This window comes from Arachis ipaensis, chromosome B07 (assembly GCF_000816755.2).
Source record: "Arachis ipaensis cultivar K30076 chromosome B07, Araip1.1, whole genome shotgun sequence".
NCBI lineage: Eukaryota > Viridiplantae > Streptophyta > Magnoliopsida > Fabales > Fabaceae > Arachis > Arachis ipaensis.
In genome coordinates this window covers 69928328-69944227 of record NC_029791.2, presented here as the reverse complement: position 1 = coordinate 69944227, position 15900 = coordinate 69928328, and the positions used below count along the sequence as shown (strand labels likewise).

The 15900-nt window shown below is 37.6% G+C and overlaps 1 protein-coding gene across 1 annotated transcript; it reads left to right on the top strand.

The window, feature by feature from the left end:
* LOC107607248 lies at positions 6236-8511 on the top strand. The gene has a single exon (XM_016309220.2). It carries the CDS (start codon positions 6514-6516, stop codon positions 8407-8409), a length of 1896 nt encoding a protein of 631 aa, XP_016164706.1. The 5' UTR covers positions 6236-6513; the 3' UTR covers positions 8410-8511.

Below are 15900 nucleotides of genomic sequence, written 5' to 3'. Positions count from 1 at the left end.
GGTGGTTTCTTTCAGTTTTCGTCCCTCTGATCTAGGTTGTCAAGGACAGGTCCTTTGAAGGTTTAGTAGGGAATCCTTTCCGGTGACCTAGGTTGCTAAGAACAGGTATCTTAGAGGTCTAGTAGGAAAAACACCCTTTATCTATCCTTGTGTTTTATTTTCTTATCATTTGGTATCAGTTACAGGTCTTAGGTAAATTCTTATTTATCTACACGTTCCATGGGTCTTGTTTAGTCTTTTTTTTCTCTTTAAATTTTCTGTAAATTCATGTTAGAGTCAAACGAAAAAAAAACGAAATTTTTTTTCTTTTTTTAATTTTGTTTTTGCAATTATTCTATCTTTAAGTCAGTGTCTGAAAAAATGATTGAGTACGAAAGTGATGATGACGGAATCTCATATGTGAAAAAGGGTTTTTGGTTGAAAATCCCTGCATTTAAAGGGAGGAACAACCCTGAAGCTTATTTCGAATGGGAAAGAAAGGTAGAGTCGTTTTTTGCAACTTGCATCCTTTCAGAGGAAAAGAAGGTTCGACTAGTACAAGCCAATTTTTCCGATGATGCCCGTATATGGTGGACTGAATTAGGAAGATCCAGAAGACGGTACAGAAAGAGTCCAATTTGCAGCTGGGAGAAGATGAAGAAAATCATGAGGAGACAGTTTGTGACATCATCATACCACATGAGGATTCGAGTTGTACTATCATCTTACCACAATGAATTTTTTGGAAGATTTTGTAAGTTGCAACAAGGTTCACAATCAGTGATGGAGTACCACAAGGAGTTTTTATATTTGATGGACAAGGCTAATATCAAAAGGAGTCCTGAGGTTCTTATGGACCGATTTTTGTTTAGATTACGCGAAGAACTTGCAGATAAAGTCCAAGGTAAAGAGAGAGCTCTGAGAGATGAAACGTGTGAGAAAAAGAGTCAGAGTCTGAGTAAAAAAGAGAGTTCTAAAAGAGAAACATCTGTGGAGAGTGAGAGTCAAAATATGTTTTTATGCAAAAGAGAGGGATCTGAAGCATGCTAGCTTAAGAAAAAAAGCATTGGTGTTAGTACGATTTAGAAAGTCTTTACTTTCTACCATTGAAACTAACCATGACCTGCCTAGTGCTTTTATTTCACTCTTGCAGGAATTTGGCGATGTCTTTCCCGATGAGCTGCCCCCAGGTTTACCTCCGTTACGAGGCATTGAGCATCAGATTGACCTTGTTCCCGGATCAAGCATTCCTAACCGGCCAGCTTACCGGACCAATCCTGAGGAGACAAAGGAACTACAACGGCAAGTCGAGGACCTTTTGGCTAAGGGTTTTGTGAGAGAAAGCATGAGTCCTTGTGCTGTTCCAGTACTGTTGGTACCAAAGAAGGATGGCTCATGGAGGATGTGTGTTGACTGCAGAGCTGTAAACAAGATCACGGTAAAGTATCGCCATCCTATTCCTAGACTTGATGATATGCTTGATGAATTACATGGATATGTTGTTTTTACTAAAATAGATTTAAGGAGTGGTTATCATCAAATACAAATGAAGCTTGGTGATGAATGGAAAACAGCTTTCAAAACTAAATATGGTTTGTATGAGTGGTTAGTTATGCCATTTGGTTTGACTAATGCACCTAGTACATTCATGAGATTAATGAATCAAGTTTTGCGAGAATTTTTAGGTAAATTTGTGGTTGTTTATTTTGATGATATCCTTATCTACAGTAAATGCCTTGATGATCATATTTTGCATGTTCAATCTGTTTTAGAGGTACTTAGAAAGGAAAAATTGTATGCTAATCTCCAAAAGTGCTCGTTCTGTCTAAGTAAAGTCGTATTCCTAGGTTTTGTGATAAGTTCTGCAGGGATTGAGGTAGATGACGAGAAGGTGAAGGCTATTAGAGAATGGCCCACACCTCAGAGTGTCTCTGATGTTAGAAGTTTTCATGGTCTTGCGGGTTTTTATCGGAGGTTTGTTAAAGATTTTTCTACTATTGATGCACCTTTAACTGAAATCATCAAGAAACATGTTAACTTTAAATGGGATGACGAACAAGAAATTGTCTTTAACACCTTGAAAGAATTATTGTGTTCTGCCCCCATTCTTATTTTACCGGATTTTTCTAAAACTTTTGAAATCGAATGTGATGCTTCCGGAATTGGTATAGGTGCTGTTTTAATACAGGAAAAGCAAGCAATCGCCTATTTCAGTGAGAAGTTGAATGGATCCCGTCTCAACTACTCAACTGATGATAAGGATTTATGTTGGACATTAAGGGTTGAATACATTCAAAGTAGTAAAATCCTAATGGAAGGGGGACCAGAAAAGAATGGGATTAAAAGAGGAATTTATTAGCCAAAAAAAGAGACACAGCGGAAATATAAAAGATAAAGGTTTTTCCTACTAGACCTCTAAGATACCTGTTCTTAGCAACCTAGGTCACCGGAAAGGATTCCCTACTAGACCTTCAAAGAACCTGTCCTTGACAACCTAGATCAGAGGGACGAAAACTGAAAGAAACCACCACGCAGATCACCTTAGTGTTGGATCCTTCAATCTTCCTCATGCAACAAGCAAAGCAAATCACTCACCTCACTTCTCACATAATAAACGTGCTTAACAGCAACTGAAAATTTATTCATCAAAGTTTTTTTGTAAATTGTCTCACCAGAAGGTGTTTAAATAGACCCCAAACAAACTAGCTAAAAGATAAGATAAGATAACTAATTTAAATCAGATTTGATCTTATTGGATTAGATCAAATTTGATTTGAATTTTAAAATCTTAAAAATATGATAACTAATTTAAATCAGGTTTGATCTTATTAGATTAGATCAGATTTGATTTAAATTTAAAATCCCTAAAAATACTACTAAGCAAATCAAAAGTAAATCAAATCTTCCAACAAACTCTAACAACGAAACAAACCAAAATAAATACCTAAAAATTCGAAAATTAATAATAAATTATGCCTCCTATTAAATTTGAAAAGCATTATTGGGCTTCTTGCTGTCCTGACTTAGCCCAATGGGCCTTATGAATTGTTGCCCTTTCAGCACCACTATTTTTGAGACGGACTCTTGGTCTTCTAGATGTCTAAGACTGGCATGGCACAATTCTTCTAGAATTCAGATCCTTGAATATGACAAGATTATCATTCCGTCCCTTAGCTCTAAGATGACGAAAATGTCCTCCTGACCACATATCAAAGAGTGTGCAGGCACTATATCCTGGACCATGTGCCGGGCACGATATCCCAAGGGGTTCCCATTTATTTGTGACCGAAAGGTGACATCTCCATGGAGAAGTGTCGGGTTGGCAGTTGAACCGACAATGTGATATCACAGCCAAATAGGACAGGCATTCATCATGTGCATCTTCTATCTGTTTGCTTGCTTTGCCAACTTGAATTGTTTGCCTAATTGTATAACATGATTATTTGCTTCTTGAATTTCTTGATATACATGTTTATACTTGTGCTTTACTTGCATTGCTATTACTTGTGTTTTCTACTAGGATTGAAGAGGTTTGGAAGGCAGTGGCGATGGGATCGCATGGCAGTTAGGCTGGCGAAGGCTGTGGGACAGCAGAGAATTGCTAGATTAGAAATCCACTAAGCTAGATTTCCCTATTATCATTATGGTTTTAAAGTTATGGTTTTAATTTTAGATATGCTTTAAGTTGAATCTTATAATGGATTTGAAGTTCTAGGAATGCCTCTGGCATCCCGAAATCTTATATCTTACATTACTGGGCACTGTTACCTTACTGAGAATCTCCAGTTGTCATACCATATTCTGTTGTTGTTTTTCAGATGCAGATCGCAACCCACCGCGATGAGTTGCTTGATGGTGACAGAGCAAAGGATCTTTATCATGTTTTGGAGTCTTTTGGTTATTTTGAATTAGTTCTCTTACTTTTGTATTTATATTTGTCTTAGAGGCTTACTTTGAGAGAGAGATATATTGTATATGCTGGTTTTACTTTTAAAACTCTGTATGTCTGTATATCACTAGTCAACCTAAATTCCGCGGGCTGAGGCTAGCTCCTTATGACTATTATATTCATATACCTATTTATGCTTTCTTATCTTGTATCTATATCTTGTACTTTAAGTTTGTAGCTACATGTGAACGTTTGCACTTTTGTAACTCTATCTTTGAGCTTAATTCTTCTTCGAGCTTCTCGTATCATACAATCCTTTCTACTTATATGTATAAATAATATTGTATAAGCCATAGAACTATCGTAACCTTTGATTAACCTTTGCTTTACGGCATGAGGTAAGGCTTAGGGTAATTAGGGCGTTACACCAGGCTAGTTGAATAATTTGATACCAAAGAGTCACCAAAAAAAGAATAATTTAATACCAAATAACATTGCTGAGTACTTACAAGGAAGGCACAAAATTCATCTTCCCAAACCTGCTACAAAAGTATTTGTTTCTACATTTGATTATGCAGCTAGTCTAGATACTTTGATGCTGAATCCATGCTTCATTTTCTCAACTCTATGAAAAAAACAATATTGTAGTGTAAACAATCATATAAGAAAACAAAACTAAGTACTTTTTTTAATCAATAAGCAAACAAAACTGAAACTAAGTAGTTTTTTTAATTAAAAAAAATTAAAATAAGACTTAATTCTGGTGAAGAATGAAGATAGATAAATCTCATATACCATCTTCAAATAGTAATTAAACTTAAAATCTGATAAATAAAATAGTGAAGAGAGAAGACAAAAAGATTTTTTAGTAAAGCAAGCTAAGCATTCCACAACATCCCATAATAAATCTACAATGATTTGAAAACAAAAATCATGTTCTCATCATAAACTAGAGATCTTATAGTTAATAAATAATAACTAAAGCATCCTACAGTCCTAACTAACATTAGAAGTGTAAGTGCATTAAATACAAAGAGATAGGCAGTTACTACATAATACAAGAGAGAATGAGCAAAAATGAAGCACTTAACCACATAAGAATAGAAATATACGGAGCATGTGCATGGAAAATCCAGCAAATCAAGTAATAGAGCAATGGTATAAACTAGATAAACATCCACTTCTCAAATGAAAAAATCATCCGTATACATGGAAAAATAAACATCCTCATTGGTTCTTCATTAGCAACTAACAAATTGACCAAAATACCACTCGTGCACCATATTTAAATGGCTTAACTCAGATTCAAGTTCAATTCAACCAAAATTAAACAAAATCAAATCCAAACCACATAATAAAAGAAATATGTGGAGCATGTGCATGTAGAATCCAGCAAATCAAGTAACAGAGTAATGACATAAACCAGATAAACATCCACTTTTTCAATGAAAATAACTAGTGCACATAGTACTTGAACCCTAGATTCACACCCAATTTCAAATGAAGTTACATTATGCTGAGTTATAACTATTTTTGGGTTTCAAAAAACTAATAACAATCACAATCAGGAATTTGAACTTTCATATTTAGCCTATCTAGCAATTCATAGCGTTTAAAACAATTCAAATCTAACATCAATCACATAAACAGTCAGACACAAAATCAAAGAACATCTGAACCCTAAGTGTCAAACAAACATACTCTATAGAGTAGAATAATAGCTTTATACTGACTTTTTGTAATCCAAGAGAGGACGAAGAGAAGCATCGCAATCAGGCAGAGGGAACGGTGATGTTAGATTCGTTGATGGCAGACCAAAGGCGGCGCAAAGAAGACGTGGCGTTCAGCGATAAGTATGGTGCGACACAGGGACACGCGGCGTGCGGATGTCCGGCGGCCAAGCGACGGTGACGGGGAGCTCCTAGTCGACGACCGACGCTCGATGGTTGCACGAGGGAGGCACGCAGGAAGACGGCAGCAGCGAACCCCAAGCGTGAAGGGAAGACTCCAATCGTGCGGGAAGAGCAGTTGAGTAGCGCTGACTGCTCAAGTTGCAGCGAACTTCATGGAGGTTGGTTCTCTAGCGCCGGCAGTGGGCTCTCTTCGGTGGCTGCTCGATCAAATTGGGGGAGGGGATTCCTGCTAGATCAAAAGGGGGGAGATTTAAATGAATAGGATGCATGGTTAAAATTAGGGTTTTGAGGGTAATTGAGAGTGTATTGTGTTTTCATTTTATTGGGTCAATTTTAAAGTTTATTGTACACATTATATACTAAATACATTGGCTCTCCATACTTTTTCTTATTATTATTATTGTTGTTATTGTTGTTGTTATTATTACCATGGCACGTGAGTGATTGTCACAAAATTTGGAGCAAAAAGCGTTTCACCATTGCATAATTTGCATGCATGCATCGATCAGTGAGCGAGCACTGCCGGCGCCATCCATGCACGCAGCACGAACGATGATGAACAAACATGATTGCTCTGCTTTAAACGCCCGATCTAATCCAAACTGTAAAACCGTTGTTCTTCAATGATATCTTGGTGCATCTACAGAGAAACAAGACAAGAATATCATCATCAAAGGAAAAGAGAAAGAGAAAGAAAAAGGGAAGGAATCGGTGGTCCGCTGCTGAAAGGATATGTCGAGCATCGTCAAGGACATCCTTGCGAGCCCGATACAGATGGCGGACCAGATATCAAAGCTGGCGGAGGATGTCCCCAATTTCAAGGACGATTGTCAGACACTCAAGGGCAAGACAGAGAAGCTCTCCGCACTCCTCCGCCAGGCCGCAAGAAACAGCAACGATCTCTACGAGCGCCCCACACGCCGCATCATCGAAGACACCGAGCAGGTCCTCGACAAAGCCCTCACCCTCGTGATCAAGTGCCGCGCCAACACCTTCATCAAGAGGCTCTTTACCATCATCCCGGCCACCGCCTTCCGCAAAACCTTCTTGCAGCTGGAGAATTCCATCGGTGACGTCCAGTGGCTCCTTCGCGTCTCGGCTTCCGCGGAGGAGCGCGACGACGAGTATCTCGGCCTTCCTCCCATTGCCTCCAACGAGCCCATTCTCTGCCTCATATGGGAGCAGGTCGCCATCTTACTCTCTGGCTGCCCCGTGGAAGAACGTGCAGACGCTGCGGCTTCCTTGGTTTCCTTGGCTCGTGACAACGACCGCTACGGAAAACTGATTGTGGAGGAAGGTGGGGTGGCGCCGTTGCTGAAGTTGTTGAAAGAAGGGCGATTGGAGGGTCAAGAGAATGCTGCGAGGGCAATCGGGTTGCTTGGGAAAGATCCAGAGAGCGTGGAGCAGATTGTTAACGCAGGTGTTTGCTCAGCGTTTGTGAAAGTCCTGAAAGACGGGCACATGAAGGTTCAGGTGATGGTTGCATGGGCTATTTCGGAGCTGGCGGCAAACCATCCCAAGTGCCAGGATCATTTCGCCCAGAACAACGCCATACGCTTGCTTGTTAGCCATTTGGCCTTCGAGACCATTCAGGAGCACAGCAAGTACGCCATTGCCAACAAGAACAAAATGTCCTCCATGGACCCCGACGATGACCACAGAAAGGCCTCACTTGATGATCATCGCTACAAACCTGCCCACCCCATGGGGGGAAATCACGCCTCTAGCCAGATGCAAAATCTGGTTACCAACACATTTATGGCGCAGGGGCGCGCGGCCGATGATGCCAAGAAGCAACAGCAACACCCACACCATCATGTGTCCATTGCAGGAACGAGCATTAAGGGAAGAGAGGCAGAAGATCCGGCCACAAAGGCACAGATGAAGGCCATGGCAGCGAGAGCTCTTTGGCAGCTTTCCAAGGGTAACCTCACCATCTGCAGGAATATAACGGAATCCAGAGCTCTTCTGTGTTTCGCGGTTCTGCTGGAGAAAGGGCCCGAGGATGTGCAGTATTACTCGGCAATGGCGCTCATGGAGATCACCGCAGTCGCAGAGCAGTACGCAGAGCTGAGACGCGACGCCTTTAAGCCCACCTCCCCTTCCGCAAAGGCTGTCGTGGAGCAGCTGCTTAAAGTGATCGACAAAGGTGAATCGAACCTTCTCATTCCTTGCATAAGATCCATTGGCAACCTAGCAAGGACCTTCCGTGCAACGGAGACTAGATTGATTCCCCCATTGGTGAGGCTTCTTGACGAGAGAGAGGCCCAAGTGTCCATGGAGGCCGCTATTGCTCTCAACAAGTTTGCCTGTACCGACAACTTCCTCCACGAGACTCACTGCAACGCCATCATCGAGGCTGGCGGTGCCAAGCACCTCATCCAACTTGTTTACTTCGGTGAGCAGATGGTGCAGATTCCCTCCGTCACTCTTCTGTGTTACATAGCTCTGCATGTCCCCAAAAGTGATATTCTTGCTCAAGAAGAGGTTCTCATCGTCCTTGAGTGGTGCACCAAGCAAGCACATCTAATTCAGGATCCTTCCATTGAGTCACTATTGCCTGAAGCCAGAATCCGGTTGGAACTTTATCAGTCAAGGACTACAAGAGTAGGAGTAGGATTCCGCTAGCTCATCAATCATTATATCTTTCGTATACAACTTTCACCGGTTATCTACTCTCTCTCTCTCTCCCCTTCTATATGTATTCATTTGTGTACATATAAAATGAACAATGTTTAATTTGGGTGATCGATCACCCTTTGTCAAATTAATTAGTTTAGACTTGTTTTCCATGGAAATAGAAATTGTATTCTAGATTTTCATTATATAAATTTAATTCAATACCATTCGATCATTGCAAATACAAAAGTTTATGAGGTAATTTTTTTTGAGAGTGTTAAGTAAACGATAACTATTTTAAACAATATTAACAACCACCAATCAAATAAATAAGAATATATTACATCCTAATTTAATGTTATTAATTAAATTTAAGATTAATTTACTCTTTTAACTCTATTAGTTTACATTGTCCACACATTGTTCAAAAATATTGCTGATTATCTATATTTTTTTTTTCATTTTTAAAACAATTAAGGTCAACTATATTGTCAAGGACGTTCAAAACCTTAATATAATCAATTTGATTATCTCCCTTCTTGTTGATTCCCTCTTGGATCAGAAATATCAAATATGTAATTCTATTGTGGAAAGGGGGCCGGGGATGAAGACAACAATGCCATATCATTCTCCAAATATAAATATATAAATATATAACTCTAAGTCCTGGGACCTTGTCCAGATTATCATTTATGTATTGAAAAATTCTTTGGTATCTAATTTGTCTAAAAAGTGAGAGGGGGTAAAAATGGCACTACCTTTTAATTGTTGTTCTTATTCTCATCGATTATTTTATGTTAAGATGCAAGATGCTATAAATCTTAAATTCTTATATTATTAACCCTAAAAATTATTTTTAAATTACCACAACACATTTTATAAAAAAATTTCAAAATCTCAAATTCGTTAGTCTCAATTTATTAAAAATCAAAAACAGTTTATTTTTTTATATGCAAACCATTTGAATTAGTCAGTTTAGTTTAGTTATACTCAATTTTCTAGTTTTAACAGATTTTTAAGTTGTTAAGATATGTTCGATTTAATTTAATAGGTTTGAACTGCTTATTGTGTTTGATAATTCTTATTTGTTGATGGAAGTTACCACTTAAGTCATATAATGCCATATAGATGAAACTACTAATCTTAATTAATCGATAATTTTTTATTATATTGTTGATGGATGTTGCTGATTGATTCTTAATTCTTGTTTGTTGATTGTTGATAGATGTTATTGTTTACGTGAATTGTTGATGGATGTAGTTTTTAGCGCATTCTAGTTATAGATGAAATTTTGCCGAAATTTCTAAAAAAAAATCTAAATATAATTGAAGTTTATAGAAAATTTCGAATAACTTTTTAGTAAACTACCAATCCTAAGTTTTCCATTGATAGGTTTGCACCAAATTATAATGTATATACACAGGAATGTATTAATATCATCAAGCTGATGTATGACCACCCATGGCCGAGGTACAAGAAAATCCCAGCTGAGACTAGAGAGCGATGGTTTTAGAAGTGGGTAGTAAGAACTCATCATATTCAATTCTTAGTGTTAGTTTATATCTTCTATTTTTAATTATATATTTAATTTCAATTAACTCATGCTAAATATTCTTTCTGCAAGAGAAATTTATATGGGACAAGGCTCATGATCTCATGATCAGTAAGATCTTCAACCATCGGATGGCTAGGTGGCTTCAGTAGATGTCGGAGGACGTATGTGAGTACCGCGACCACCTCACTATTTGGCTCCGCTCGAACATTAAGAAGTTACTGTACGTCTATTTGAGAGACTGATGAGGAGTTCAAGCGTCGCCGTCTCACCAACAGAGCTAACAGGGCATCGACCAGGTTATCGAAATATACCGGTGGGTCAGTGACTTTTATGAAGACTAAGTTCAGACTGGCAAGTAACCTGTTTCATTATGTTTTCAAGTTCGTTTAGTCTTAATATAATGTCATTATTACTTGACTTAACATGTAGTTTCAAAATATGTAATCTAAGTCATTGGATTGTGAGGTGACGATGGCGGAGACCTTCAAGTATACTCATGCGTTGAAGGAGAACATGGAGAAATTTGTTGATCAGCGAGCCGTGAATCATTACGTGAGTAAACATCATGTGATATAGCATTTTTAAATTAACTAAAACCCTAATTATAAAATGTGTTACACAAGAGTCGTACATGCAAAGATTGGAGGCCGCAACCCAACAATCTCAGCATATTGGAGATGACGGTAACAACTCCGCTACATCAGTTGTCAATCTTGATCAGGTTTGGCACGAGGCCGTATATGAGCCATACAAAAATCACATGTACGAGCTCGGATCTTTCTCCGCCGACAACCTCCGCACGTCCACATTGAGACATTCATTCACCTCTGCCACCAGTTGACCCACCGATCCAAAGGACGGCATGGATTTGAGGAAGCAGGTGCTACTCCTCACGCGGAGCCTTCACCAACAGGCTCAGCAGCTGTGGGAGTCTGAGGAGAGGTATCAAGCGATTTTCTCACGCATGACAGACACAGATGACCTCAGGATGGAGTGGAGGCAGGAGCCGGAGTTGTTTCAGTGGATGAAACGATACAAGGTGCTGTATGAAGATTAGATGTGCACTGGTGACAACGGCACTGCTAGTGGCAACAACGCTGATGGAGGGACACAAACATCACCTTCTAGGCTGCTCGCCTTAGCAACTGGACCAATGGGATAATGACGATAACAATAACGATAAATTTCAGTGACTAGGATTTTTTATACACTATTCGATAGTATCATATCCTCTGTTATTTGACTTTTCATTTTATTTGTACACTTCATAATTTAACATATTTAGCTTTTATTATTTAAAATTTGACTACTAATTGTGCAAAAAATAAATTTAAATAAAAAATTTAGAATTTTACCACTAATTTCATCAAAAAAATATTTATAAAATTTGCCAATAAAAATGCGGGAACAAAATAGTTTGACATCAAAGTTACCGTCAGAAAAAATTTGCCGATAACTAACACCAGATATTCGCAGCTTGAAAAACCAATTCCGCCGCTAAATCCGCCGCAAGCTTTCGGCGGACAATAAAATCTGACGGTAAACAATTAGCAGCAAGAAGTCGGATGAGAAACGACAAAAAATCTGACGGTAAATTTATTATCGGTGGATTAATTTCGTTTTTTCACCAGTAAATCCGACAGTACTCAGCATATTGCTTGTAGTGGATGCATGTCTGTCCTATGCAAGTCATGAGCTCATGTGTCGGTTTATATCGCGTAACCCGATATTACCTAGGAACTAGTCTTCGATATGGTTTTCCTTTGTGTACTGCATGCATTTGTGTCGATAAGGTTAATACCATTAGTACGTGATAACCGGCAATCATCGCAAAGCTTGACGCCATAACATATGCGCAAAGGCAAACAATGATCAATTAATATGTATATGTCCCCGAGATTAATCATCAACAATACGTGGATTTTTCCGTACTCGACAAGCGGGACGAAACCCTTATCCTTGCCAAGCTAGCATTTAATTATTCAACTTTCTTTTTCTGTTTCCTTATATACCTCGTTTACTCTTTCTGTTTTCTCTTACCATATCTTAGTTAATCTTTCATCACTTTTCTTACTTTATCCTAAATATTTTATGAAGAGAACCTCTAAATTTTGGGCTTTAAATTGTCTTTCTACGTCTTTTATTGAAATTACTATTATGTCCTTGACCTTTTATTAAAATTATCATTACGTCCCTATCTTTTATCATATTTATATTTATGTCCATAAACTTTTATTTATTTACAAATTAGTCCCTTAAATTTTATGTAGTTATACTTTTACCCCTCTATTTTTACTCAATTACTTTTACCCCTCTATTTTTATTTAATTATTAGTTTATTCCTACACTTTTGTCTAATTATTTTTTCACTCCTACACTTTTATATAATTATACTTTTATCTTCATATTTTTATAAAAATTACCTTTTTGCCTCTAAGATTTGAATTGACCATTTTACTTTTGAATATTTTATTGAATGATCGAAATGCCCTTATATCTTCAAATTATCATTTTAACCTTAATTTTTACCAAAAGATCATCATATCCTCATTAATAAATTACCCTTTTACTCTTTTCTCCATAAAAATCGAATGTTTACTCACTTTTCTTCTTGGATCTTTCGTTGATTTTTGACATTTTCTTAGATTTTTCTTTAATCTCTTTAAAGTATTTTTAATTCCATGTTTCAACCATCAAATTCGTATCAAAAACACATCAAACAAGCTTAGGAACAAGTTCTTTAGAAGCACTAAATCAAATCAACCATGGTACTTCTAAAGAACTTCTAATTTCTAAGCTTGTAAACAACATAATAATATCACTAAACAATCATTTACACACTCAATTTCAATCATCAAACATCGATTTCAACAAACACATAAAACATACACTTTTTAAACAATTAATTCAACCAAACCCTTACCTCTTTTCTGAGCTCAAATCGATTCTATTTTTGGAACTTCCAACCTCACTTTCTTGTCTAATTTTCAATCAAAGTTAATGTTTAGTTCAAGAAACATCATGAAGACCGAACCTTCATCAATAAATTAAGAAGGATTTTCTCACATTTCTCAAGCTGAAATTGATAGTCTCTTGCTCCTCAAGGTTCCTAGATATGATTTCCTAAGCAAGAACATCAAGAATATCATGTTTTTTTCATGTTTATTATCATGGCCGAAACTTCAAGGAGCAAAAACAAGGATCATACGTTAACTTACCTTGGTAAAATTGATACGAAGATGAAGAGGAGAACAAGAAAAACACTTTAAATGATTTAGATTTTTGAGAGGGATTTTAGTTCACAAGATGGCAAAACTTGAAGCTTGATGAAAAGGGAGATGTTTACTCGGTTTTCTCTTATTTTCTTTCTTAAAATTTTGTGGATGGAGGTAAAAAATAAAGGAGGAGGTGGCTAAATATGGGGAGGTAGTGACATTAAGTAGGTGAGTTATAAAGTGGGTTATTGATAAAATATCATTCGAAAAATAATTATTAAATCTAGATATATTAAATCACATGTATTTATTTTGCTAGAACAAACATATAATATAGAGTCTTTAAAGTCAATTGAATGATAACACCTGATGATTAGCATTGGTCATGATATACTAGAAGTCGAATCATTACAATTCAAATGGTAGGAATCACCTTCATATATAGGCAACATAATCTCCTCTTCAATGTAGGAATCAGTTCCTTATATGTTAAAGTAGCTATTGCACTCAGAAATGCTATAGCCATTGCCTTGATTGAGAATCTTTTCCTTGTTTAGCCTAGAATCTTTTCCTTGTTTAGCCTTGTGTCAAAGTGCACTAGCTTTCCAAACAAAGCTTAATTTCATCTTCAATGATATTCTTCTCATTATTGATGTTTTCCATTATTCAAACTTGTTTGATCATCCTTTATTGCCTCCTAAAATACTTATTATAATAAATTAGTTATAATAAAAAATCATGAATTATGTTTGACATGTTAATATTCAATTCTTAACTCAACATATTTCACTTATTTTATTATTATTATTTTGAAAATAGACTACCACTGTGCCACACCAATCTCCGCGATCTCTCCGGCATGGCCATCGAGGTACTGGATCACTGCCCCCTTATGGCATAGTCATCAGAAGGCAAGACTCGTGCAAGGAATTCTGCTAAAGATTATGAATATCAGTTACAACTAAGGGTGTGCAAAAAAACTGGTTTGACTGAACTGAACTGAAACTGAATTGAAACTGTTTTAAATAAACCAGTTTTTTTAAACAAAAAACTGAACTGAAACCATAGTTTTTTATAAAAACCAGTTTATTAAAAACCAGTTTTTATGGTTCAGTTTAGTTTTAAACCAAATAAAAACTGGTTTATTCACATCAGTAACTTCAATTCAATCTTCTCTCGTTTGATGAAAATGTGAAAACTGAAAATGCAAAAACCCTAATCGCGTTTCAACATCCTCTCTCGTCCCTCCCCTTCTGCCGCCGCAACCAACCCACCGTTGCCACCGTCAGAGTCATCGTCGTCGAACTATTCGCCGTCGTCGAACTATTCACCGCCGTCGCTCACTGTCGCTCACCGTCGTTGAACACAGTATTGTCTCTCCCTTGCTGGTTGCTGCCGTCGCTACCATTCCTATCTCGTCTCTCCCTTGCTGCCGCCGCTACCAACCCACCACTGCCATCATCACCGTCACTACCAACCCCTACTGCTGCCATCTAACACAGTAGGTAATTGATAAACCACTATTTTATGATTTATATTGTATTTAATTGTGTGGTTTTATCGTGATCCTTACCCACTTATTCATTAAATTAGCATGCATTTAGATTTCCTTCCTGAATTTATAACATGTTTGAAAACTGCTTTCTAGAGACTTTAATTATTTATTTTTAATTCTTCTTTATTCCATTCGATGTCGTGATCTGTGTGTTGAGTGTTTCAGAATTTACAGGGCATAAATGAGTTGGAGATTGGAAAGGAAGCTAGCAAAAATGGAAGGAACACAAGAATTTGAGGAGATAACCAGCGAGAAGTGACGCGGTCGCATGGCTCACGCGACCGCGCGAAGGAGAGCAAATCGCAGTGACACGGCCGCATGGCTCACGCGGCCGCGCGGATTGGAAAAGCTCAGGCGACGCGGTAGCGTGGACGACGCAAACGCGTGGCGAGGAAAAACGCGAATGATGCATCCGCATGGATGACGCGATCGTGTGACATGTGCGATCTGCATAATCTGCAGAGTTCGCTGGGGGCGATTTTGGACCCTATTTCGATCCAATTTTCGGCCCGGAACAGTAGACTAGAGTCAGAGAATATGCAGAAACAAACAACACATTCATTCAGAGACAGTTTTAGATATAGTTTTGACTCTCTTAGGTTTTTCTCTCTAGGTTTTAGAATTTTAATTTTCAATTGGTCTTAGCATTGGAACATTGAGAAGAATTATTTCCTCATCAAGACTTCGTCATTCTAGTTTGTTTTCTTAACTTGGTTTCATTCTTCCATGTCCTTTGCTTTGTTCAATTTTGTCATTCAAATACTTTTATGATTATAAACATCTGATTAATAAGATAGCACACTTTTCTGCAACTCGTTGGGAGACGACCTGGGACTTAAAACTCCCAGTAATTTTTAATTCAAACTCTCTGTGACATACTTCTAAATTGGTAGGCAGATTTTTAGTGAGTTAAGAACTATACTTGTAACGTAACCATTTTAATAATTTCTAATTCACCAGCTTCTGCGTCTCATCAATTTTTGGCGCCGTTGCCGGGGAGTTGCAATAGAGTGCTAAATTTATTAATTGGAATTTATTTATTTGCATTTTATTTTATTTTGCTACTATGAGCTGCATGTTTCTTCCGTCAAATGACGCGTTCACTTCCTGATCCGCGCTTGCTAATATTCGATCCTGAAATTGAAAGGACAATTTCACGAATAAGGCGAGAACAG

Excerpts from the sequence above, each read along its gene's own strand:
- LOC107607248 (XM_016309220.2), top strand. The coding sequence starts at position 6,514 with ATGTCGAGCATCGTCAAGGACATCCTTGCGAGCCCGATACAGATGGCG.